Below are 27,506 nucleotides of genomic sequence, written 5' to 3' on the forward strand. Positions count from 1 at the left end.
ACACATCTGCTATGAAGTTTGCGCTCCTCTTTCAGTTATCTTAACTCGCCATGTTTGATCTTCCAATGTCGAGGGGGAAAGGGGAAATGAGGGAATGTAATGTAGATCCCCTCCTTGTGTATCGGTTGGCTGCTGTTGCACTCTCTCAGTTTGTTCTTTTCACCGTTTGCCACCCCCCCAGAGAGTGTGTCTCAGATTGACGCTAAACTATCTCGTCATGGGATTACGCTCAAGCAGGCAGAGATCTACCCCCATCTCTGCAGTCTGTCACAGTTGGCGCTCTCAGCTGTAGCTCAGGGTGTGTTGGCACAGCAAAGCTTTGATTTCATCTTTAAGTGCTTTCCTTAATATTTCACCTTCATCTCGCCTCATTGACTTTGAAGCTCTCAAACTCTGTAGTCAGTGAGAGGTCTGTGTTCTCTGGAGAGTTGAGGGTGTAGCAGTAGCTATGTGTTTATGTGGGTGAAGGTGTCCTCTAGGCAGAGTTTGGATTTCTAGGGCAGTAGTAGCCTCCTCTCCTCCTGGTGGTGTGACAGTGCTTTGAAGCTGTGCAGAGCAATACACAAACGTATAATTCCCAGAGTTATCACTCTGCTTCTTTCAAAGTGTCCGTCTGTCGCTCTCTCTCTCTGACACAGTAAAGTTCAAAGCCTCCCCCACCGCAGCTCTCGTCTCATTCTGTCCCCCCTCGGCTATGTTCTCTTTTCACCAGGGCATCTGACACTTTCCCAACACACTTGCTTCTCTGTCGTGCCCCGGTTGCTAGGCACCTTTGTCTCAGCCGGGGCGGAGAGACGGCGCGAGGGTAAAGGTGCAGAGCATCAGACTGCCCTGGTTTGGACTGGGGAGCCATATCATCTTAATGAAAACCTAGTGAGAGAGAAAGAGAGGAGAGGCTCACAGACAATATCTCCTTCCAGAAAAAGCCAGGGGGTGAGACGCACAATGGTGCTATCACAATGGAGGGCCCATATTGGTTTTGGGAGCAGACAGTCTGTTCTGTGACTCATGACTGCGAGGAGCGAGTGGGTCCTCTTTGCTCTGTAACGGCATAAAGAACCCCCACAGTTTGTTGGGATTGTGGCCTGTTATGGAACATTTTGCCTCCTCTTTGTTTTGTATTTGAGGCACAGCAAGACTCCAATTTATCCTTTTCTTTTCTTTGTAAACAGAGACATTAGGCAAACGCTCAATCCCTTTACAATATGCTACCATCTTTCTTGCAAAGGGTAAAAAGGAGTACTTCACCCATTTTATTATAAGATGCCATCATTTCTGTCTACTCACTCAGAGGTGGGCTACTGGTAGTTCAGAAACAATAAATCACATTTGTTTATTTTACAATAGCTCTACAAACATGTTATCAGATAATCTTATCTGTATGATGCCTTAGTGTACCTTTGCCCCAGATTATGTAAATTGATCCACAAATCTACGATAACATGGCCTCTCTACTCTTTTCTTCTCCTTCTGGTTAAATAAAGGTTAAAAAAAAAGAAAATAATCTAGTAGCCTATATGCGTTATCCCCTCCACTTCCATCCCAGGGGCTGGAAGTGAAGGGGCTAACTAACGCATATAGAGGTTTTTTATCTTATTTTTATACAGTACTGTACCTGACTTGACTCTCATCTTGTGGGAAGTTTCCACTTATTCTTGGCCTGGTATGGCCTCCCTGCCGTGAGATTAGCTATAATGTTTTACCAAGTCCATGCTAATGACTAACCAGCTCTCGCTTAGTCCCCAACTCCCAGGTCGGAGTATCTTTAGCATGCCATTCATGAATATTCACAATGAGATTAGCATGAACATGAGTCATTCTGGGCTCATTAGCCAAGATTATGATCTCTGTTATGAGCGCAGAATCATGCTGATGAATATCTCAAGTTTGGGCCAGTCTAAGGCGCCTCATCTCGGCCTCTTTCCCTAATACAGCATTGCCTGGGACAGGTGCGGCAGGTTTACCATGGGCCGATGCCAGGCTGTAATAATCTTTCTCCTCCCTTTGACGACACTTAGGCGTGGCCCATCTGTGGTTTTGCTGTTGGCCTGGAGATGTTTCTGTTTTAATTTCCACAAAAAACATGTCTCTGTATCTCTCTCCCTCTTGTGCCTTCCCCTACCTCTCTTTCTCTCTCCTCCCTTCTCTCTCTTTCTTTCTATCTCTCTCTCTCTTCCTGTCCATCTCCGTCTCTGTCTGTATCCCCCTCTGCTCATCTGTCCCCCACTGTACTGACAAGCAGCCAGGAGCTATGGGCGCAGAAGAGGTAACGTGTGGCGTTTTGTCTGGGGGTTATGCTTGCCATATAAATCATGGTTGGGGCATGAGCACAATTAGCTACAGTAGCTCTCTCTGCGTCTCCTCAATGCCGAGGGGAGAGGCTCTAGTTTGATGTCACTATTTGCTTTCTCATCTGTGCTGTGATCGAGTGAAATCATATTAATTTCCGTTCTCTTACTTCACCCAACCCTCCCCCCCCCCCCCACACACACACACACACACACACACATACTGCACTGAATCAAAAAATGGAGCGGGCAATAAAATAATCTGCATAATCTGACCTTTCTTTTGCTTGATGGTGAGAGAAATAAATCTAGCTGTAAATTTGATCTTCTCTCTATTCTGAGGCATTCTGCTTCCTGCATTGTTTTTTACTATCCATTGAAATTTCTGTTACAAGTGCTTGTTAATTCATTTGAATGAATTGGTGAGTACATTCATGCTCACTGGCCTGCTTGTCTATAGTGCTGATTCTAAATCCTATTGAAAAGGACCGGATTAGGACAAAAAAACACGCAATGCAACAATGCGCTGGCGTAGTATTTATGTGCTTTTACCACCATTACCTCCTTGATGCTGCCAAACACAAAATCCAAACCTTTTAAAAAGCTGTGTTGCCAAATAGAGCACATGGGCTTGGAGCTGTTCCCAAACAATAATTTGAACATTCCATTGAGGAAGTATGGTGACTCAGAAGTGATTCATGTCCTGAATGGCAAATAAGGGAGCTGCACACATAGCTCATCTCTGATTTCTTCTTTTTTTTAAGTGTCTTAACTAATTCTGTCTTTCTTCAAGCAAGGAGGAAAGGTGTTGTGTGATGTTTTTTAACGATTCATTGTTGGTCTTGGGTTAATATGCTTAGTTTTAATATGGTGAGGCTGGCTGAATGCAGCGTATAATGGCAGCTTCATGAACTATGCTAAAGGTAAAAAGGGAGGTAATTTTCATGTTATGGCTCTACATCATAATTACACCACTGGCCCACCGATTTACACTTCTGGCCCACAGCACTGCAATTAAAATCCTGATTTATACTTGGTTGTAAGACAGCAGCAAAATAGCCAATCTACAAGCTCTCAGTGCATGACTTCAATCGATTTTTGGTGCAACACCATTGTACGACGGCTTATAAATTCAGCAAAACACTACCCTCACCCTGAAAAAGCAGTGATACATGGTAGCCTGTGGCAGCCTCCCAATAGGAGGCTATGCTCCTACTGCATGGTATAATAGCATGTGGAAGCTTCCACGGGTGTGGTGTGTCACTCTACATTAGGTTGAGAACGCTGCCGTCTTGCCTACTGCTATTTGACGACCATTATTCCATTCCTGCCTGTGGCCTACAGGTCCGGAGGTCATCATCATAGAGTTTAGCAGTTGGAGTTGCCACATTGTTTGCAATACTGCATTATCATGATGATATCTTCACTGTATGCTTGCTGCAGTTCTTTCTTTCTTTCCTTTTTGTCCCGGGGGTACAAAGAATTGCAATTTGATATTCTCTCTTATATATATAGTTTAGAGTTTTTCTCCTTTTATTTATAGTAACACGCCTCAAAAATATACCCTTACAGCGAATGAATCTTTAATTACTTGATATCCCTTTTCCAAGATAAAAAACATAATGTTCCATCGGTCGATATTAGAACATTATATGATCTCCAGTCTTCAAAGACATGATAATGTTTTTCCTAGGGATGTCCGATATTATCGGCCTCCCGATATTATCGGCCGATATTAGCATAAAAGTTGATATCGGGAAAATATCGGTATCGTTTTTTTTTTTTTTGCTTTATAAATAAGTTACAGGAGTTCTTACTGTATATGGTGTGTGTGATATGAAATTTGAACTTACCCTAATCACAATAATCCCCGCATATGTTATCGGTATCGGTAATTAAGAGTTGGACAATATCGGTATATCGGTTATCGGTAAAAAAGCCAATATCGGACAACCCTAGTTTTTCCATATTACATTGCTACAATATCAAAAACATATCCAAGTATGACGTAAGAGCAAAGTGTCCGCCGGGTGAATATGGTCAATCCCTTGTGGTAACAGGATGATGGGCTGTTGCACTAACACCGTTAAAGGTGGTGTAGGATTGGACATGCTAAAACTTTGAGGTAGGGCATACTGTGCAATTATCTCCCACTGTTGGAAGAATGAGTCGTTCATTATGGTGTTGGTGACCTCTATATCCAATGGGATTGTGTAATGTAAAGCCTGATTTATACGTCTTTGTATGATGGTGTCACAAGCCAAGAATAGCCGGTACAAGCTCACAACGCATTGCGATGCCACACGTTGTGAGCTTGTAGATCTGCCATTTTTGTAGAGGGACAGTTCTACAATAGAGTGTAAATTACCTGTGACTGTGATGAAAACGGCTTTGAGTATTAACTTGTACTTTTCATACCCTCCTCCTCTTTTGCTCTTTTCCCTTTGTACATTTTTACTTCTCTCTCTCCCACCCCCCAAACAATCCCTTCCTACCCTCCTGGTCGTCCTCGCCCTCTGTTTTCTCTCCTCCCAGGTCGCTCTTCTCTGTTCCCTTTTGAAGATGGTTTCCTTGACGATGGCCACGGTGACCCTTCCTTGACCCCAGGCCTGAACTCGCCAACCCGCTGTCAGAACGGAGAAAGGATGGAGCGCTACTCCAGGAAGGTCTTTGTTGGAGGCCTGCCCCCTGACATAGATGAAGGTACTGATGGAGGATTAAAAGAAAAATAACTACTAATCTCCTCTATACCAGCCAGTGTTAATTTAGTCGACTAAAACTATGACAAAAATTGTTCGTCGACTACTTTTTTTCACTGACGGAAACTGTTCGTCGACTACAAAAAATGTTTGTCAAGCTATGATGACTACAAGCTCACAACGCACTGCGACACATTGTGAGCTTGTAGATCGACTATATCGGCATGCAGTTAAGTATAAATCAGCCATTACAGCAGCATAATGGCCCGCCAAAATAAATGTTAGTTGACTAAATCAACTGCAGATTTAGTTGACTAAAATCCTCTGATATTTAGTCAACTAAAACTAGACTAAAATATGACAAAAACGTAATTCAATATAATTCAAGACTACTACATCAAAATTTGTTGTCAAAATCAACACTGAACAGCCTACTTCACATTCATGCTCAGGAACTGTCTAATACAGTCTTTTACTGAGCAGTTGAAAGTTACCACGGTCGTGAGCAGGAACTTTATCCCTGCACCACCCGTGCGCTCCCCTTAATTTAGTTTTTTTAGGTCAATTGGGGTATTTTACTTACTGCCTGATTCATGGTTTAAACTCATAGAAGATGTGAGTGAAGCATACCTAAGAAGATGACATCAATATGAAACGCTTACTTGTTTGCAGACTTACCTAACCCATCAGAAAAAAATACACACGCCTCACATGATGTACTCACACACACACAGAAAAACATACTGAATCGATGCGTGAAACATGCCCGTTGCCAACTGAAATATTCATGAGTTTCCACAGCGCAGTGACCCTAGTGAATATCGGATACGTCTGGCCACGCACCAGCAGCTACCGCTGCAATGGGAACACAGCAACAAATAGAAACCCTGTCCATCTTGGTTCTGACAGCATGCAGTTTGGCTTGGACTGACGGCTGTTATCACTTACTTCAGTTGAATCACTGCCACGATTAATCCCTGCACGACTGTAACCATGTTTTCATTTTGTTCTTTCCGTTTATAGATGAAATTACTAACAGTTTCCGTCGCTACGGTCACCTGGTGGTAGATTGGCCACACAAAGCAGAGAGCAAGTCCTACTTCCCTCCCAAAGGTAATGAAAAGCTCGGTTCTGTATTTTTGGAGCACATGGTATAATCTGTATAACCTGATCCAGCAGTAAAAAATAACAAAGCCTATAGCAATAGATATCCCTTCTGGTGCTTTTTTTTTTAATGAGTTTTGCAAAAGGTCATATTACCCTGAATCCGTGACTCATGCAGGGAAATCATAAAGGTGGGCTTATTTGCAAACCCCTGCAGGTTGGTCACAGAGAGACTTGCAACAGACACGTGCATGCAAACACACACACACACACACACACACACACACACACACACACACACACACACACACACACACACACACACACACACACACACACACACACACACACACACACACACACACACACTGTATATATACTCTACCACAGCCCACCAAAACCTTTTGACTTTGACCTGTGGAGCAGTGTTTGTTTGAATGAATACCTGAGGTGGAGTGTGAAAGCACATTTCCAGGCCTGACTCCCCCTGGCCTGTGGAGTTCCAATGTGTCATATTAGGGAAGCTATTAAAGACACGCCTGGAAATAACTGACATTCCATAAGCAGATGGTAATACATTGCACAAAAAAACTCTGCCAGTTTCTCCCCCTGCTCTCATTTTTCTATACCCCTGTTTTTTTTCCTTTTTTTTTTCTTTTTTTAGCCCAGGAGGGAGAGGATTATTTTGAATAGGCCTGGCTCCACTAATATCCAAAGCTGGGAGAGGGAAAAATGTAGCATCCTTTTAGGGAAATGAATGAGCATGAGGAGACTAGAGGATGGATGCAATGTAGTGAGGAGGAACCGACTGGTGTGGAGATCGCGTGGAAAACATTTCTTGGCTTAACATCTCACACATGTGATAAAAAAGCCTACCTCACTTCTGTTGGAAAAAGGGGATAGTACAGTGAGAACTCATCCTATTAGCTAGCGCAGTGTTTCCCAAACATTTTTATGGGTCGCAAATAAATACACCTTTTTTATTTCCTACATTTTGTTTTTAATTATTATTATTTCAAAATCAAAAAAAAAAAATCCCCACAAAATTTTAAAATCGTATAAATTAAAAACAAAATTCAAACATATTGCAAAAGAATTTCATTAAAAAAAAAAGAAATAAAAACTGTTTCAGAAGTAGTGAGAATAGCCGACATAGATCAGCTATTTTCACTAGTTTGGGTCTCGGGGAGACATCAAATTTCTCTTTTGGGTCTCAGGCTTAAAGGTTTGGGAACCACTGAGCTAGCTAGGGAGCTTGGACAGGCGCCCAGCGGCAGACTTCTTAGCTCTAGCATCGAGAGCTCTTGGGAGAGAGGGCACACATCTGCAAGATCCTGTGTGTATTTTATCATCACATCACGTGGACTGTGAGTGAGTGGGTGATTTACAGATGTGGGAATCACATCAAGAGGTCATCAACCTCTCCTCATAAAACGCTCTTCCAAGCTTGACCGAATGGAAGATAGTCGTCACTTTCCATCCTGCTCCATATTAAACTGCCAGTTATGTGTCTCTGTACAAGTATGAAAGTGTTTTGTTTTGGGTTCTTTTTTTCGGTTACGGCATGAGTCACGTTGTGGCTCCATCTAGCTCCAGGGGCAGGGCAAAGCCCATTCACTATTAGAATGCAGTATTCACTTCACAGGATGGGTTTACTCTTGTTTTGTAGTTTTAATCACGCACTAATATCTTATGTGCTTTAAATCGTAATTTTCCCTTATGTACACTGTCGTTGGCCGTATGCCTGCAGGTTTTAGTTGACATGACAAAGGTGGGTATATCCAGTGGTGGAGAAAGTACTCAAATATTTTATTTAGGAATTAAACATTTTCTTGAGTAAAAGTACAAAAGTATTGGTATCAAAATGCACTTAAAGTACTAAAAGTAGAAAGTACTCATTATGCAGATGGTCCCATTTCACAAGTTTCCAAATGTATGAAATGTATAAAAGTCACAACGCGTCGCTTTACGGCGTGTTGTGAGCTTGTAGATGTTCAAATTGCCAAAGTGTATATATAGGTCTGAAGTGGTTTTGTAATAATAATCAAAATCTACAAAGTAACTAGTAACTAAAGTTTTCAAATAATTGTAGTGGAGTAAAAGTGCATTATTTGCCTCTGAGATGTAGTGGTGTAAAAGTACTCAAGTAAAGTTCAAATACCTCAAAATTGTACTTAAGTACAGTACTTGAGTACATGTACTTTGTTACTTACCACCACTGGGTATATCTGAACAAAAAACAGATGTATTATATTTGGCCAGAAGAGATGCTTACAAACATACAGTGGTGTTTATTTTGATGTGATAACGTAAGTGCGGTTTCGCTGCCTAGTTCCCATATCTGTTTTAGGCTTTTCATCCTCGCAACCTTCTATCCTCTCTCTCTGCCTCAGTGATGTCACCAGCAGATGAGCGCTGGTTGTCATGGAGCTGCCGGCCGCACACACTGGCTCGAATCACCTAGTGCTGGCGTCACCCTCGGCGATGAGCTGAAAATGTTAGGCAGCTATTTCTGTCGGTCTGTGCGGATGTTGATGGGGGGTTTATTGTGTTGAGGGGCGGGCGGGCACCAGAGGGATTCAAGCAGGCTGCAGGCTGTTTTAGGCTAATGGGTCAGTGTGTGCTCTCGCCTGAATTACTGTGGAAGCAAGAGATTCGTTCATACGCCGTCATACAACCGTGCCGCACGACAAACTATAAATCAGGCTTAAGCTGTGATCGAGAGGAGGTGAGGCGGTGAAACCGTCTGGTTTACGAGGACCAGACAAGCCCCCATAGCGATGGCAGTATCTACATTAATTTCTACTACAACACCTGCCCACGCTGTGGTTTATCCTTCTGCCCTTGTGTGAGGATTATATCCAATGAGTGAGTTCTCCAATTTGAGATGATTAGTGAAGCTTCATTTCACCCTCCTCGTTCTAGCTCCAGCTTTGCTCCAGAAATACTCGGATGCCTCAGGGCTCCATATTTGTTTTTAGATGTTCGTGACTCCCTAAATTCTGACCCCAAGCCCCCTCCTCACTTCTTCATGTAAGCCGCTGTCGGCGGCTATCCTTTTATTTACATTTAGTGGCAGAGTTACAACCCACTGCAAGTTTTCCTTCTCTGCTCTCTTCTTTCACTTTCTCCCTGATCTTCTGCTCTGTAACTATATCCAGGGTTTTTTGACAAGGCTTGCATGTGTGAGTGCATGCATGCGCACACAAGGCCTATGTGCATGCACAGCATATAAGGCCTTTCCACGCCACATTTTACTGATGGGGAGTGGCTGATTTATTTCTTAGAAGTCAGAGCCACCGGGCTGTGTTCAAGGGTCTGTGCCCTCACCTTTGAGTGTAAATCTGTAGACACGTTAGTTCCTAAGTTTGAGCAGATTAGCCTGGATTTAGTTGTCACTATTAAATCCAGAGAGGTATGCACTGCAACTGTGCACTGACACAGTTTATGGAGTCATCAAGGACTGGCTTTCATCTCACATTTCTTGTTTTTGATGAGGTTATAATAAGTCACAGGGGAGACATTTTATAGTTTAACAATACATAATAATGTATGTTGCAAAATTTGACTGGATTTTCACATGTTAGGGGGTGACTGGGCCCATCACACCTCCTAGATTTATGCCACTGATTAGCAGCCAATATTGAGCTCCAATCTGTTACTTTTCCTGAACAATGTACACAGGATACTTACTTCCTTATGAAATGAGTTGCTCTGCTTTAACCTCTTGTCATCTTACATGTTGTTGTTTTTGCTATAATGTTAGGGAAAGCGTCTCACACAGATAACTTAGTTATTTATATAGGTCATACAGTAGATCACTGTCTTTTCAGTGATCCCAAATTGTACTTTTTATGTTTTTGGCCCCATTTTGAATCGTTAGTAATATGGTAAATGATGCCATTTGTTTTTGATGAGATTGTCTGCATGTGGCTCTTGAGTGAACCTGCTGTTTCCTTATCATGAGTGAAGCCACCGGGTCTCTGGTAGAAGACGACCCCCGTGAGGACACTCTGCATATCACTTCTCTATAAACAAGATTCTTTTAGGGTGGAAAACGTTGCCAGTTTATGTATTCCTTCCTCCCTGGACGGTGCTGGGAGCTCAGCAGCAAAGCCCCTATAAATCTCAGGCACGAGCCACTGCAGATCTGCGCTCTCCTCCCGTGGCGTAAAGCCTCTGCACTGCGCAAGGTTGGTGGAGAAAGAAGCAGAGGCTCAGAGACACAGACGAAATACTAGAGAATATCAGCATCACAGAGGTTCATCAAGTGGGTCTTACAGTCAGGTCTTACGAAACTACACAGTAAAATTGTCTGCTAATTTAACTCTGACAGTGTACAAATATAACCAATGTAAGGGTCCATGGAATAGTCATAGTCATGACAACATTCATGTAAATGTTTGATGCATTTTAGTGATACAAGCTTGCCACAACATTAGCCATTCAAGGATTGGCCGATTTGGGCCGATGTTTTGCAGGTCATGCAGCATAAAAGCAAATGGTCACGTAATGGATTTGTTTTGGCGGGGTGATTATGTAGAGCTAGGCAATATATCAATATCATATTTTGATATGAGACTTAAAATTGTCTGGGAGTTTGGCCATGTGATATGGCATAAGTGTTATCTTTTCCTGGTTTTAAAGGCTGCATTACAGTGAAGGGATTCTATTAGAACTGCTGTTATTTGCATTTACCCACTTATAGTAGTTATCATATAGGCTTTACTGATGATTACACAGAGATAAAAAATCTCTGTGTAAATATAAACAATATTGTTATATCTGATGTTGTCCATATCTTGCAGGTATTGTATGCTTTATTTCAGATAGATCAGTGTAGAGAGGCAGAAAACCAAGGCCAGCTGGTCTGATTAAAACCTGGGTCCTCGTGCTCACAAGGAGCATATGGTCTGTGCACAAACTGGCTGAGCCACCAGGTACCCATTATGGAATCACCTTGAATGTCAGATGGAACCAACAAATGCAGGTTGGTGCCTTGGCAGGCATTCTACACTGAAATAGTGTGTGGCACAGAAATAGCGATTCAGCTCTATGATTGATTCACTTTTTCCAATTCCCCAGACTTGGATTTTTTTTTAAAGTCCCTGATTCTGTGGTGATGTGTCATGTGTGGAAGTTGTCCTACTTAAATTGTTATGGTTCACAACCAATCTAACAGGTACGTGCAGGATAATGCACAGACTCCTTTATATTACAATTACAATTTAGGCATTTAGCAGACACTCTTAACTCATTGAGTGCCATTAACGTGTTTCACGTGTTTTAGCGCTATGGTGTTGAGTGCCTTTTTTTTTTGTTGAACCCAATATATCATCATCTGAAGATTTGCAGCTCCATCCACTCCTTGTTTAACTTATAACTTAAAAAGGCTGTATCTCGCTTCCTAAGCAATTTTTTTTACTTTGAAAAAATAAAAAGAATAAAAATTGTAATGGCCAGAAATAGTTACCGTAATAATAATTTGGGCACTCAATGAGTTAATGACCCACAGCGACTTAATGTATAAAATGCAAGGTCAACGCTGTGAACCCTAGTCAACCAACAACAGGGTTCAGGAATTGGAGTGCTATGTAAACTTAGTATATGCTACAAAATAACTAGGATAGGAGGTAGTCATCAAACATAGGATCTATCTAAATAATATGCTTAGTGTCTGTATAGAAGCAAACTATTTTTCATACATTTTTTTTCTCTGTGTAGTTTTTGGATGCAACATACTGTATAGAGATATACATATATCCTACCTCAGTAATTAAAGGAAGGTGCAATTCTAAATTGTGTATTATATGTTAGCCTGTGGTTATTCACTACACCCAATGTCTGTGTATACTGATACTGTTTATGCACACGTATTAGGGTAGTACTTTACTTGCATTAGAACTTATTTTAAATGACCCTTGTATTATATCTTGTACTATATATGTTGGACATTACTTGTAGCACAGTCTGATGGTGTCATGGGACAAGCAGACGTCCTCTGTTTGCTGATCTTCATAGTATGTGGGAAGGTGTGGATCATATCCTGCAGGTAGGGGGTGATGGCCATGGCCTCCTTGTAGGTTTACACCAGTGTTGGAAGCGCAGAAGTTGAGAGACGTAGACGTTGTTGTGGTGCTGCAGCATCCTGGATTAGTTGTAGAGGTTTGAGAGAGTATGCAAGCAGAACTGAAATGAGAATAGTTGCAGCAGTTGAGCCTGGGCATAACTGACATTTGCCTTAGATAATTAATTGGGTAGACTTGTTGGTGAGGAATGGTCTGATCCTCCAGATGTTTTAAAGTGCAAACCTGCAGGAGCTGCAATGTTGTCCAGGAAGTATCACTCCCAGGTTCTTGGCAGTTTATGTTGCCTTGCAGAAGTTTTTTGAATTGGCAAGATGTGAGTAGTGTATGAGCAATGCCATCATCATTTCAAGTTGCTTTATGTCAACTTCAATTTAACAATTTAACACTCTGGATTTTGCTGTCTAGTAGAAGTTAGTAGAGGACTAACTATACATACACTTGTAGCATTTGAAAATGGTCACAGTCACAAAACACATCTTCCTGTTTCCATTCCCCCTCTATTCCTAATCTCTTGCCTGTCTCTTCCATTCCCTCTGATGCATTGTGAGACAGTCTCCTTCTGTACCTTTCCTAACTTCTTGACGTTCCTCTCTTCTTCTACTTCTCTTTTCTTCCTCTTTCTCTCCCTCCCTCTCCCTTGGCTGCGCTGGGTCATAGAACACGTTGTTCCCTTTCTCAGACTGTGTGGCTGGCTCGGGCTCTTTTTTTTTAAGTCTCTGCAATTTTTACAGACGTACAGGGACGCTAACTTCTCCCCAATGACAAACCGTCTTTTATGTAATCTAGTAACCAGAGGGAAATGGGGGGGGGGGGGGGGGACTATACCGTAAGATAGTTAGGCATATCGATCAGTATAATGAGGATGTACACCAGCCTCATTTCCTGAGGCAGGTTTGTGAAAGAGTTGGCTCTGTGTTAGCCAATAGCAGAAGGGCAGAAATGATTTTGTCATTTAAAGTGGTTCTTTGAAATTAGTTCTGCCTTCTGGGCTGAAATTATTTTGTACTATACTGTGAAGTAATTACATAAGAGTATTCAGAAAATCCAGAATTTCCAAAAATAATTTCTAAATTATGTTTGGTCCCTTCTGAGCCTTTTTTCGCCATGTTATGTTCCAACCCAACAGTTGAAGTACTTGAGAGGTTTCATGAGGCAGCTGGGTGGTTGCGGCCTGTAATCTTTAAAGTGTGGTAATGTGGTCTACTTGGTAAGTGTTTCATTAACACTCACTGTGTCTGGTTAGTTTGTTGTTTTTTGTGGTGGCGGTGAAGATGTCTTGAATTCCAAACATGTCTCTCTTATTATATCTTTTAGTATTTCCTCATGTTATCTTTTCCTGTCAGGGCCTCATTTAAAAAACGCTTTCACGTGCTATCTCCTTGTATTGTGTGGTGAAATACTTAAAAATACTATACATTTCTGGGCGGCGGGAACAACATGATAATCACATTGATCCCCGGCCGGTAATTCAGGTGTCATAGCAGCAACAGCACTGAGAATTAAACAGAGGTACAGGTCTGTTCACACCAAGCACTATAATTATAAGTATATAGTTTTACAAATTGTTCTAACTCAGGTGGATGGCCACTACTATAACAAAGATGATGGTGAACGATATAATAAATGTGTAGTTATCGTTATCGTGCTTGGTGTGTACAGCCCTTAATAGTCAAGAACCAAACCAAGATAGATGAGAATAGAAAAGTTAAATGAAATAAAAATGTTAGATGTGGTTGAACTAGTAGAACCTAAATTCATACATTATTTTAAAAAAGAGAGAAAAAAATAAACCTGTCTTTGTAATCATACCTTTTGTAAGCCGCTCCACTCCATGGTCTTATGTAATGTAACAGGTGCACACTCCAAAACATGCAGATAAAAACAGTAGTCGGCACTCACAACCCTACGCTTCCCGATAATTTATTAAAGTGCACAGCCGTAGTCGGGGATGAGCACATTTACACACTGACGAAGGCTTTAGGCTGCAGCATGTCTCGGACTACTGCTGTGCACTTTAATAAATCATCAAAATGGCTAAGCTTGTGAGTGCAGACTTTTGTCTGCATCAGTCTTATTGCCCCTGCACAATCTTCCGCAAAATCCTGAGTGTTAATTGAACTCTAACAGGCTTAAATAAATTCTCTGGACTTTACTGTGTATCGTGATAGTTTTATGTTCATGTCAGCAATAATAGTGTCTCCTTTTTTCTTTTGTGCTTCAAATGCGGAATCTCGATTTCGGAGCAAAACATTCCATATGTAATTGACCTTTGATAGAAACTTCCTCACATAAACAAGCAGATGCTGGAGAGTTATAGTACGGGTGTGGAAGTGTTACTGAGGTAGCGAAGGCCTCTCACATCACTGTGACGTGTGACACATAACACGCAGAGAGGCACAGAGAGGCACACAAACACAAGTTTGTATTACTACACTTGTGACATTTTAGGATGGCAATTTTATAAATGGCATTTTTAACCCTAAACCTAAGGTGAAGCGCACCACAAATAGCTGAACTACAAGCTCAGAACGCGTCGACACCAGTACACAACTTCGTATAATAAATCAGGCATATTGTGACTCCAACGTCAACCTCTAAACCTAACCTCTGAATGCCTGATCCTTTTCCTACACTCAACCTGAATCTTCTCCTATTTGTAAACTCTAAAACGTTCTCAAATTCTACTACTTGTGCCACAAGTAGTAGTTCTAGTAGTAGTAGTAGTTCTACCACAAGTAGTAGAATATAGTAAAACAAGTACACACACACACACACACACACACACACACACACACACACACACACACACACACACACACACACACACACACACACACACACACACACACACACACTCAGAGCAGAATCTGTTTCATGCATGCACCTGCTTTTTTATTATTTATCCTTTGATGCTCTATCTTTTTTATTTTTTTCCTTCTCTGTCCTGCTTTCATTTTTGGTCAACGCTTCAAGCATCCTAGACTCTTCTCTCTACTGGCTCCCAAGCTGTTGAATGACCCCCCCCCCCCCCCCCCTGTCAAGACTGCAGACTCTCTCCCCATTTTTTGCCGCAGTCTGAAAACTCACCTCTTCAGACTCTTACTCACCCCTTCCTTGTACTTCCTTTTTGGGGCTTTTCTGCCTTTTATTTATAGTGTATAGTGGAGATGGACAGGAAACAGGGAGAGAGGGATGGGGAGAGACATGCAGTAAAGATCGTCGGGAACGGGACTCGATGCGCTGTCAATGCGCATACATTAGAGCCTAAGTGCCTAGGTCTGCAGTCCGGGCCCTATTTTGTGGCCTATTTTTGATAGATGCTAGTTATATCTTGCAGACGTATGTTGTATGTTGATTACTAGACATATAATGTTTGCTTGTCCACAGATGCTAGATATCATGTTGTTAAGATATACATTATAGGTTATTACATACAGTAGGTTTAATGTTTACCTAGTATCCTAGTTACTTTGTTGCTCACAGTTGATTTATTGGCATTCTGATCATTTACCCCATCGTTTACTCTGATCTTGAACTTTGTAAGTCGCTCTGGATAAGAGCGTCTGCTAAATGCTGAAATTGTAAATTGTCTGGACACATTCATAGTTCATTCTCAGACATATCCACATACCACAGTTGGCTGGGTCTGCCGAGTCAGGCTTTTCCCCTTGTCTGTAGTAGTTCTACTCCAGAATGCTGAGAGATCAACAAGACAGTTGCACATTCCTCTTTGCTTTTTTCACTTTGTTGCATGTGTGTGTGTGTGAGTGAGTACGCAAGTGACAGAGAGTAGAGGGATTCTAAAATCTCGCGGGAAGCTTTGAACAAAGTGAGCAGAAGTTGGAGAGACGGGCCTCTTTTCCCAAGTGTGCGAGGGCGAATTGAGGCGCACATGTGCACACATGTATGCATTCCACAGCTCATATTCCTTTAGCACTCGTGAGCCCACAAGTTGTTGCCAGAGTTCTGCTAGCCTCATCAGTCATCACAGCAATATGAAAAATCTACCGTCACTTCAGATGTGTGTGTGTGCACCGTGATATGATATAGCATTTTTGCTACAGTATATGGGTCTGTTGCCCTGCAACTGTGAAAATCCTTATTTTCATTCTCTCTGGTCTTGTTTCATGCATCCGTTCTCCAAGGTTGACTGACTGGCTCATTTTGGCTAGCCAAATGTATCACTTCCTTATTGTTATCCAAAACCCCCTGTAGAGAAATGTGATGAATGCAGTCTTTCAAATTAGTTTTCATTTTTCAAAAATGAAAAATATTTATGGGATCCCCACCGGGAACAGGTCTCTCTTTTTTGATGATAAATATTTTAATGGTGCCCAGGGACTCTCGTATAATTCTCTCTCTCCCCTTCCCTGCCAGAGACATTATATTAATATCCACCTGACCCAACTTTTGCAAAGATGTGGGGGTGTTATGCTGTTCAATTTTGCATGGTTCTGTTTTTTTTATGTTAGTCAGTTTGCTGTGTCAGCGCAGGCTGCAAGGTACAGCACTGGGTGTACCATGTGTCACATGGAAGCTTGCGGGGCAAGTCAAGCAAGAAAAGAAAAAGCAGGACCCTGAAGTCTTGTTCTCATGAGAAGACACACACATGCACACATGCGCATGCACACATGCGCGGCGTTCTTTTAATCTATGAATCATTTCCAGAAGGAAATAAATGCCAAACGTGGGTCATAAGATTATGACTTCCATAATGTAGACATTGCATTTATTTGTGACTTCTTGTCTAGAGGACAGAAATAAAAGCATCACGGTCACAAGCTTGTGACTCTTACAGTCATTACTATGAATATAGTGGTTGTTTTTCACTAAATGTATTTCTTTCTCTTTGTCTGTCTGTCAGGCTATGCCTTCCTGCTGTTTCAAGAGGAAACCTCAGTCCAGGCTCTGATCGACGCCTGCATTGAGGAGGACGGCAAACTCTACCTGTGTGTTTCCAGCCCCACCATCAAGGACAAACCTGTGAGTGGCAGATTTCTAGTCAAATGAAGTGAGGATTATGCTTTTTATGTATTTGTTTCATGCAACTCAGTCCACATAAACTGACTGCTTTTCTTAGATACTACTCGGGAACGATGCAAATTGGGAATGCATGCCCGACCCTGCTATCAAATACCCATTTACCCGTTGTCAGAGTACCCGTTGTGCCCGTCTCTCTGTGTCCCCTTTTGTGCCCAGACATGGAGTTCTCTGTATCCGTTTGTCTGCCTGTGTCTCTTTGATGCCCATATATGGAGATCCCTGATGTCATCAGTATACCAATATATGGGCATAAGGGTTGGATCGCGGTTCTGGGCATATCCGTCCGATCGGCAATTCTGGGCAAACCGGCTATCCGAACGACTTGACACCGGGCAACACACTCCCTCAAGTCCTCGCCGATGTGCGCGCCGAGTTTGAAGTTGATCGGCCCCATATTGCGCATGACCATATATGGGCAACGTGGTCGGATCTGTGGTATGGTGGTCGGATCTGTGGTATGGTAGTCAATTGGCAGTTCTGGACAACCGCCTATCCCGCTTCTCGGATTCTCGGCTCCCTCGGTCATCGGTGAAGCACGTGCTGAGTTTGAAGTCGGTTGGTTGGCCGGTTCTCGAGATACGTGAACTACAGACGGACGGACATACGTACAGAGATTTTGTGCATTTATTGTATGAAAAATAAGCTACAGATACAAACACTACACAAAACACTGGCAAAATGGAGGAAGTTTTCAAGGGCCCTTGACTGGCAGGAGTCACAGTTGCATTAGAACAGATTGACCTTATAATGTTCCCAGTGCTATAAGACCTACAATGTTGTGCAGAATGTCAATCCTGAGTGTCGATTTAACTCAGAGTGTCAAAATGGACCTGTGTCGAATACACAACGAACAAACAAAACAGAATCGCTGAAAGAATCTGTAGATTTTGTAACTTTTTAATCACAGGATCTGGTAAACTGAGGAGTGTTTTTGGCCTCTTTTCCTGTTCAGGTCCAGATTCGCCCCTGGAACCTCAGTGATAGTGACTTTGTGATGGATGGATCACAGCCTCTGGACCCCCGCAAAACCATCTTCGTGGGTGGGGTACCACGGCCTCTGCGTGCAGGTAAGGAGACTGATACCAGCAGATTGTTTTTTACCACAACCCTCTATACTTTAGTCAAACGCACCTGAGTTGCGCTGTACTTGGTGCATTCTTTTTTCGATCTACACAAAATCGCGAAAATACAAAATCTACAAGCTCACAACGCGTTGTAAGCTTGTAGATTTGCTACTTTTAGTGAATGTTCCTCCCCAGAATAGGGATGCTGGGGTTCAAGAGGTTAACTCCTTGAACCCCGGCTCAAACCCTCTAACATGGCTTCATAAGATCGACTGGCCCAGCGTGTGGAAGGCCCAGAGGCTGTAATGAAAGTTCTTCCCATGAGAATGTAATCCTTCCCTCCTGGGTTTCCAGGAAGTTGGCCAAAACCGGTGGTCATGTTAAAGTATTCATGGTATGGTAGATGGCTCAATCTTTCTGTTCTAGAGATAAACATCACTCGCTTGTCTGCAATGTGACTCCTGCTAATTATATCAGCATTTGGAGACGGCTGTTCTAATGAATAGTGCAGTACTGCAGACTGATGGAGTCGTGTGATGCATAGTGCCATGCTGCAGACACCCCCCCCCCCCACCACACACACACACACACACCTTCTCGGTGTGACCTGCAAAAGCCCTAATTCAAACCTTTATATCCTCCAGTTTTATCCTACTAGAAGTTGGTGCCACTTATAGTATAAACAAAACAAGAACAGGAGGTAGTGTGAGAGGATCACAAATCTCAGAGTGGTGACTGGTTTATATCTTGCAATATATGGCACTGTTAACGTTGCTCTACTTTCCCCTCCTCCTTCCGTCTCGTCCCCCTAGTGGAGCTGGCTATGATAATGGACCGGCTGTACGGAGGCGTTTGCTACGCCGGAATCGACACCGACCCAGAACTCAAGTACCCGAAGGGGGCGGGCCGCGTGGCCTTCTCCAATCAGCAGAGCTACATCGCCGCCATCAGCGCCCGATTCGTTCAGCTGCAGCACAATGACATCGACAAGAGGGTGAGCGAGTTCATGCGTTTTCCTTAACGGCATTCCCGCCCTCCGGGGAATCACTTAAGGGAGAGGGAGGGTTTGGCATGGGGGGGGAGGGTTCCTAAAAACGGCGAAACAACGTACTCGACCAAGGTTGAGGTTTTCCCAGTCATTCCTACAGCATGCTGTAGACCGAAGCTCTCACTCGAGCCTCCTCCCGCGTGTATCAGAGCTTTCATTACAGCTCAGTTTCCAGCCTGCTTACTGGGCTCAGCCCACAATAACGGTAGGCCAGGCCTGGCTGTGTGTAATCACCATGGGCTTTGGGCTGCTGGAGTCCCGACAGATGTTTCAAGTTGCAGACACACTGGGCTGGTTTAATTATAGTAGTTCCCTATATAAATGTATATTCACTTGGGTTGTGCTGGCTTGTCTGGGCCTGACGGCCAGTAGTAGTGCGGCGAATTGTGACCAAGCGAGACTGGTTGTCAGCCAGCAGGCCTAGTGTCTGCAGGGTGCGGGCTGCGTGCCTCCCCCACACCTCCATACCCCCATCGCCAACTTCCTCTGGGCTGTCACCATCTATCCTCAGTGGCTGGTTATGGTGTCTTTATTTTGACTGGACTGACTAATCAAACTATTTATATCATGCTGTAAAGGAAGTGCCTTACAGAGCAACAAAGTGGGAATGTGGGATGTCCACCATTTAGTAATGTAAATTGTCGGTTCATACAACAATAATACGTAAAACTGAGTCGACTTTCTACGATTTGGACATATTGAAAAATTACCTTTACATTTTGACTTTTTACGCAGAACAATTGATGCATCATTTTAGGCATATTTGTATTGTATCGTCCAGCATTATCAAAACAAAAAAGAAACCCTATTGGATTTGGTGTGTCTGTTATGTGTCTTGCATATCCCTTTACCACCTACGCCTGTTGAATCAATCTCTGCATTGCAGAATCTCATTAACTCTCAGACTCCAAGCAGCGAGATTGGAAGAGATTGCATGGAGTGAGGCAGATAAAGGAGGAGACTGCACTCAGTTAAATCATCACTCCGAACTTTGCTGTGTACCCCTCCTACAGGGTTCGGTTTGGTCTGAGGTCATGATGGAGAACGATGGCATCTAATGTCGCCACTTATGTTTCCAATGGTCTCTCTTCACACATTCAAGAGTTCAAGATCATTCTATTAACTCTCATTTGTCCTTAATGATTGCACTCGCTCAATTATTGGCTGGCCTCATATATTCATTTGATAACCGCAATTAATAGCCTGGCTTTCATTCCTCTCCGACTGTGTCTTAGAACAGTGGATATCACGCCAGTGGTTCTCAAAGTGGGGTCTGGGGACCCCCGGGGTCCTAAAGGAGGTTCCGGAAGGTCTTCAGCACAATTAGTTAATAATATATAGCTTCAAAATCTTATATTTTTAGCGGCGCTACCTTTAGGTATAGAGCTCTATACCTTTAGGTATAGAGCGGATATTAGCCCTCTATACCTGGCTTTTGCGTCAACGTTCTGATTGGTCAGACACGTCAACAAAGTGATTGGTCAAGCTTCACGTGACACGTGGCTATAAACACATTATAAACACTTATTGATGACAAAATGTATCAAAGGCGCCGCTACCTTCACACAGGTGTGATTTTTATATATAGTTCGGTTATTAAAAAATAGCCGACGTACAAGCCCCCCCCTTTTTTTACTTCTATTTTTAAGCGACTTTGAGTACACAGAAAAGCGCTATATAAATTGTATGTATTATTATTATTGTAGATCTGCTATTCTTGAATAATTTAGAGAAGAAATTAACAACCCAATTCTGCTGTTATGGGGGTCCATGGCACAAAATCTTTTTAAGATTTGGATCCGCGACCAAATAGGGGGATCCGTGACATGAATCTTTTTTGAGAACCACTGTTAACACGATAGTTGTTGTAGAATTGAGCTGAGGACAGTATCCAATGTGGAGAAGTTTGAAATCCTTTTAAACGCTGCTGCAATGAGGTCAGCATGAATCACGCCTTCTCACACACCGAGGCTTCTCCATTCTCCACGGTAACGCCACTCTACCTCGTTCAATTCGGTTCAGAAGCAGTTTTTTATGTCTGTTGCGGATTATGGTGATGTGTGAGTATGTATGTATGAGTTTATTTTTAACCCATTAAGACGGGAAAGCATCTGTCACTTTAGATTTTAACCATTATCTTATACTTTGGCTATTCAAAAATAGCAGATCTACAAGCTTATAGCGTGGCACAGAGTGCCGTGCTATGAGCTTGTATATTTGCTATTTTTTGAGAAAATCATGAACATTTTTGCTAATCTTTCAATATATGTTTTTTCAAGCAAACATTTGTAACTCAAATCTTTGCTTCTGGGGATTCTACAAATGTCTTCTAAATCCTAACAGTTTATGTTGCTATATATCAGTAGTTCTCAAACCTTGTCAAGGACCCCCAAAATGATATGTATTTGGCCGCAGTCCCCCATTTCAAAATACTTTGTTCCAGGGAACCCCTAAGAAGCAAAGATTTGAGTAAAAAACGTTCGCTTTTAAAAATACATATATTCAAAGATTTGCACAATTTTTCACAATAAAACAAAAATAGCAGATCTACAAGAGTGCCGCGCTATGAGCTTGTAGATCTGCTATTTTTTAATAGCCAAAGAAATCTAAAATGACACAGATGTGGCCCCGGATTGAATGGGTTATGGTCACTGATGGGAAATTACCACCATACATTACATTGCTGTTACATTGGACCAACAGCTCCTACCAGACCCACTCAAACGACTGGCTCACACTTAAGGCTCCACATGTTTAGTCTGAACTGGGAAGTTCTGCTTTCTGTTTTGATGCGCCAGTTTCATGGAATAAACTACAATTTACGCTAAAACATAATGCCCCAATATCCCATGGACAATTTAATAACGATCTCAAATCTTCTATCTATGTAACTGTTTGGGTTTCATTTAGGTGTGTGTGTGTGTGTGTGTGTGTGTGTGTGTGTGTGTGTGTGTGTGTGTGTGTGTGTGTGTGTGTGTGTGTGTGTGTGTGTGTGTGTGTGTGTGTGTGTGTGTGTGTGTGTGTGTGTGTGTGTGTGTGTGTGTGTGTGTGTGTGTGTGTGTGTGTGTGTGTGTGTGTGTGTGTGTGCGTGCGTGCGTGATCTCGACAGCATTGGGCAAACCTCAATGCTCTTTTCGAGAATAAATAAAGGTTTCAATCATCAATCAATTCACCGTCAGACAAGAATATACCACATTCTACAATAAATTTGCAGGGATAGCCTTGTGATTCCTTTTTTCATTTTGTCAAATTGGAGCGAGTTTGCATTTCATAGTGAAGGTAATGGCGCAAAAGAGGGCATGGGGACAAATAAGGTGTCCATTTGTAACGCATCTAATCCAGTACTTGTCTTCCATTCTTTGGTTTCTGTCTACAGGTGGAGGTGAAACCGTACGTCTTGGACGACCAGATGTGCGATGAGTGCCAGGGTGCCCGTTGCGGGGGGAAGTTTGCGCCCTTCTTCTGTGCCAACGTCACCTGCCTGCAGTACTACTGCGAGTACTGCTGGGCCAGCATCCACTCCCGGGCCGGCCGGGAGTTCCACAAGCCACTGGTGAAGGAGGGGGGCGACCGCCCTCGACACGTGTCCTTCCGCTGGAGCTGAGAGGGGTCGTGCGTCAGCCCTGTCCTGGTGGACCCGCCCCCATCCGGCCCCTCAATCCCAACACCCCAGGACAGCGCTGCACCCCCACCCCCACATACTCCACCCTGCTCCCCATTACCACCTTGTGACAAAGCAAAAAGGATGACATCGAATACATGGGACTTTCTTACTCGCGCTGAACTCATTGTACAGTGTTCCCCTCTCTGAAAATACAAAGGGGGGAATTTAAGTGAATTGCGAAAGTCTATCAGCTTAGAATTTGCACTTTGGCACAAAATCTCACTAAACGCACACAGGATGGTATGTATATGTTCAACACCTGGTTATGTTCAGCTCCCCGTTCTGTTGCCTGGGTGGCTCACTACGTCCTGTTGGACTCCACCTTGATGAGACAGAGGTGGGACCATACCCATATTTAAATTTGTTGTTTATCTATGTCTATAAATAGATAATTTAAATTTTGTGTAAAAGGAGCATGCACTTATTTTCAAAAAAAGAAAAGAAAAAAAATGTAGGTCTATTGCCCCTAGTAAAAAATAATTACCAAAGGCAAATGAAAATTAATGCATACAGAAAAGTAAAATAGATGGCATAAGATGTAGCAAGATCTAACAACTATCCAGTAGTGTGGGCCAGTAACGCCCAGAGTAAAAATAACACGGCTATACTCACTCTCAATTTTGACTCTGAAGATATTAATACCTCATAAGCGCAATCAGATTATTTTGCTTTTGATTTGTAGGGCTTTATGTTTTATAATAACATTATTTTTTAGTGTTATGTCAATGTAATGCTGCAATAGCTTTGCTGCTAAATTCATGGTATGAACAGATACCATAAGTACTTTATTCAGGCTTAGGGTGTAAAAAAACAAACACACACACACACACACACACACACACACACACACACACACACACACACACACACACACACACACACACACACACACACACACACACACAACAATGAAGCTAGAGAAGCACCCAGTGTTTAGGATGACAAACTATCATAGGGGGAGGTGGGCCCCCCTAAGATGATGATGGCTATCATGGTGGAGGGTGGGAGTGGGCTGGGTCGCCCTAACTGCATGTTTATTTCAATCAGGTTGCTGCATGCAATAGAATTATTTCAGTATCATGTCTACTATTCAATTCTGCCCATGTTTGCACAACACTCTATAGATGTACGTACAAACTAGCACGGAAACTGGACAGAAATAGGAAAAGACTGGGTCAAAAAAAAAAAAAAAAAGGCTACAGTTGCAGCAGCTCCTGAGAGATGCTGGACCCACTGGTACCACTGGGCTGGGTGCCAGAGCAGATAGTTTCTGCATAAGAAAAAAATATTTAAAAAGATGGTCAACACATCCTGAAGATTGGGGGGGAAAAAAACGTAATAATCATAAATCCAATTAAATGTAGGATTTACCATTTAAAACTGTCTATGATAGGTGAAGTACGTTTTTGCAGTGATTGTTGATATAATTGTGCAATTTTTTATACCGTATGTAGTTAGGTCTGAGTATGCCTAGAACTGTGATTCGCTTTAACTGTCGTTGATGTCCGACATAGAAGTCCTGTGAAACTTCATAACTAGTGTATGCACACGTATATGTTCTCTTGTACACACACTTGCACCAGTACAAACATAGCCTCTTACACACATAGACACACGTAACGTTACACAGATAGTGTATGTTTCTCTCACTCTCTCTCTCACACACACACACACACACACACACACACACACACACACACACACACACACACACACAGGCCTACGTGCACAAAGTCTGATCCAACACATACATAAGACAGAATAATGTGAGCTTAATTAAGAATCAACCACAGTTCACAACGCAAGTTCATGTTCCCCAAAATAACCAAAGAGCTCACGTATTCAACTTCAGCAAACCACCCACACACACACACACACACACACACACACACACATACACACACACACACACACACACACACACAGCTACCCACAGAAGAGACTGCGCTAATAATTAAGCCTCACATGAGGGGCTAAGGTGCAAGGTAGATACATTTTGTGGAGTAATTTTGATAAAGAAAGAAGGCAGTGACCAGATGGGAAACCAGAACATTGAAGCTACTGGAGACTTGAGGTTGACAAACTGAGCTCCTTCTTAGCCTGCACACGTTGTCACTACATGGCTAGGAGGTTGGAATAACATTACCAGAACATGACGTGCTAGCTGGGTTACCATATTTATCCAGATTTTTTTTTTCCTGCAAAGCTTGAAGTAGATTATTGACCTGCTAAAATGGTGGACATATTTTTTTATCAAAAGGCTATGGTATAGGGTGCAGTTCAATGGACTGGGGGAGGGTCGGGCTATGCGGGTGGGATGGGAGGCATTTGGTAGTTATGGATGCAATACCTAGAAACTTAAGTATTGGCTGCTGAAGTTGGGGTGGCTTGGGTTTGATCGGTGGAACTGGGGGAAGGGGGGCTAAGTTACACTGGTTTTAACAGTTTTATGGACAATCCGACTGGATCTTACATCATTGCAAGTTTGTGTGTCGTTTTCCCCCTTGTCTGTGAGCTGTGATTGTCCCGTGATGGCACCCCCGCAGTCCCTCTCTCGTTTTAGTCGCAAACTGTTTGCTTTAGGATAGACGTTTTGTTTGTTTCTTGTAAAAGATAACTAATTGAAACTAAGCAGAAGATACTTTTTTACTAAGACAAAAAAAAAGAGGCTAACCATGAGTAATAATGAGTAACCCTATGAAAGTGAATTCTGGGTGTTTTTGTGACATTTCTTTCCCCACCCAGATGGGTTTTCTATGTTTGTTTCTTCTCTATGATAGACATTTGTTATGCACTACTCTTTGTATCTGAACAGTTTTCGACAGTCAGCAATTCTTTTTGTTATTAAGAAAAGAAAAACGAAAAAGCGTGCTTTCTGACTGATATGATCTTTTGCAATACCTCAATTTTGAAATATATTAGGAGAGAAATTGATATTTTCTAAGTAAGTTTATTCAGATGAAAAAAATATATATATTAATTTAATTCTTCGAGAGAAATGATTTAACAGATGGTTGATTTTTATTTTTTATCATGCTTATTTTGCTTTTATTTTAAAATTTATTTTTGGAAAAAAGAACAACTGAAGGAGCTAGAGCTTTATAACTTTAATATAATGATGTAGTTAGAAAGTACAGTCTACTTTATTACAGAGAAGGTTAGAGTGATCGTCCAACCAGTCGAAATACCGTGAAGGCACGGTGTCACCAAAACCAACAAATAAAGCCTGATTCATACTTCACCACACAACTGTCACGCATCGAAAATAGCTGACCTACAAGCTTGCAAGGTGTCTTGGATGCGACACGTTGTGAGCTTGTAGATCTGCCATTTTAGGTGCGTGACACCTTTGTGTGAAGCATAAATTGGCATAAGCGGTAGTGATCTGAAAAACAATATCATCCGTGTTCTCCAAAAGAGATCTTTAGAAATATCAGGTGCTTAGAAAGAAAACTGAAGATACTTCCCTCGTTTTTTGTATATTTATAATCAATCATTTACTATGCTGACCAGAATTGTGAAAGAGATCTTCTGTTCATTATTTTTTTAAGAAAACTTTTTTATGTTTCCTAAAAGTATGTGTGCTCCTTTTGTTTTGTAAAAGCAACATACCCTGATTTGTTAGCCTGACATCGTTGGAGGAGGAAAAGAAAAAAATAGAGACTTATGAGAGTCGGTGAACTGTTGGAGGTAGAGGGAAAAGAATGTTATTTTTAAACACAAAAATACACAAGTGTTTCACCTGTAACTTGATCAAAAGCCCCCAAGGTGCATCAATTAAATGGTGGCCTTCTCTTCACGCAAGACTTGAATTAGTCCCATTTTTTTAAGGCTAAGAACCTTGATTCTTTGTTGTAATGTGCAATACTGTTTGTACTGTTTGTAAAAAAGAAGAAAACAAGAAAAAGAGGCATAAATCTTTATTGCAGAATTATTTTCATTGCAAGCATTGTGATTCACTAAAATCATTTTCTACTGTGTATTTACCTACTCTACCTGCTAGTACCTTCCAGTAGTAATGTAGCCTTTGTACTGAGAAATTTTCATTATTTTTAGAAGGTTTTGCTAAAAAAGAAAATAATTTAAACATATTTACATTTTTTCATTTTTATTTCGTATTTTCTTTACAGACTTATTTCTCAACCATTAATAGTTATTTCTGGGGGAGACTTTCATATCTGGTCAATGTCATTAATATTATTTTGTATTTTTACTTGGAATAAATTAATTTTATGATGCTAATTCTTTAAAAAGTTTATTATTTCGTTTGTTCACTTTGTTTCGTTTTTTGAAGCTGAAAAAAAAACAACCTTTGTAATATTGTTACTAAAGTGTCTAGATTCTTGAAACGCTAAGCTTTATGTGTTAACTCGCTGATGTTGCTGACATTAGTGTGAAAATTATCTACAGACAAAAAAAATCTACACAAAACACAATGGCGGTTCGTAATGTTGAGTGATTGGCAATGTAAACACATGAATGGGCAATACAATAAAATGGCAGAATG

General features: G+C 41.9%; 1 protein-coding gene across 7 annotated transcripts in view; it reads left to right on the top strand.

Moving 5' to 3' along the window:
• cpeb3 (cytoplasmic polyadenylation element binding protein 3) overlaps positions 1–27,241 on the top strand; it is a 45,641-nt gene extending 18,400 nt beyond the window's left edge. For 6 of the 7 annotated variants that reach the window (XM_084076292.1, XM_084076297.1, XM_084076294.1 and 3 more), the window contains exons 5-11: positions 2,243–2,266; positions 4,824–4,991; positions 6,011–6,100; positions 17,045–17,163; positions 18,176–18,290; positions 19,100–19,281; positions 22,712–27,241. In XM_084076292.1, the coding sequence (XP_083932418.1) occupies positions 2,243–2,266; positions 4,824–4,991; positions 6,011–6,100; positions 17,045–17,163; positions 18,176–18,290; positions 19,100–19,281; positions 22,712–22,939 (926 nt within the window). In that variant the 3' untranslated portion in view covers positions 22,940–27,241. The remainder of the gene's footprint in view (positions 1–2,242; positions 2,267–4,823; positions 4,992–6,010; positions 6,101–17,044; positions 17,164–18,175; positions 18,291–19,099; positions 19,282–22,711) is intronic. The other variant, XM_084076298.1, reaches the window with a different exon arrangement.
• Positions 27,242–27,506: the final 265 nt, after the last annotated feature.

The sequence above is a fragment of the Gymnoscopelus microlampas genome (assembly GCF_963454915.1).
Source record: "Gymnoscopelus microlampas genome assembly, chromosome: 13".
NCBI classification, from domain to species: Eukaryota; Metazoa; Chordata; class Actinopteri; order Myctophiformes; family Myctophidae; genus Gymnoscopelus; species Gymnoscopelus microlampas.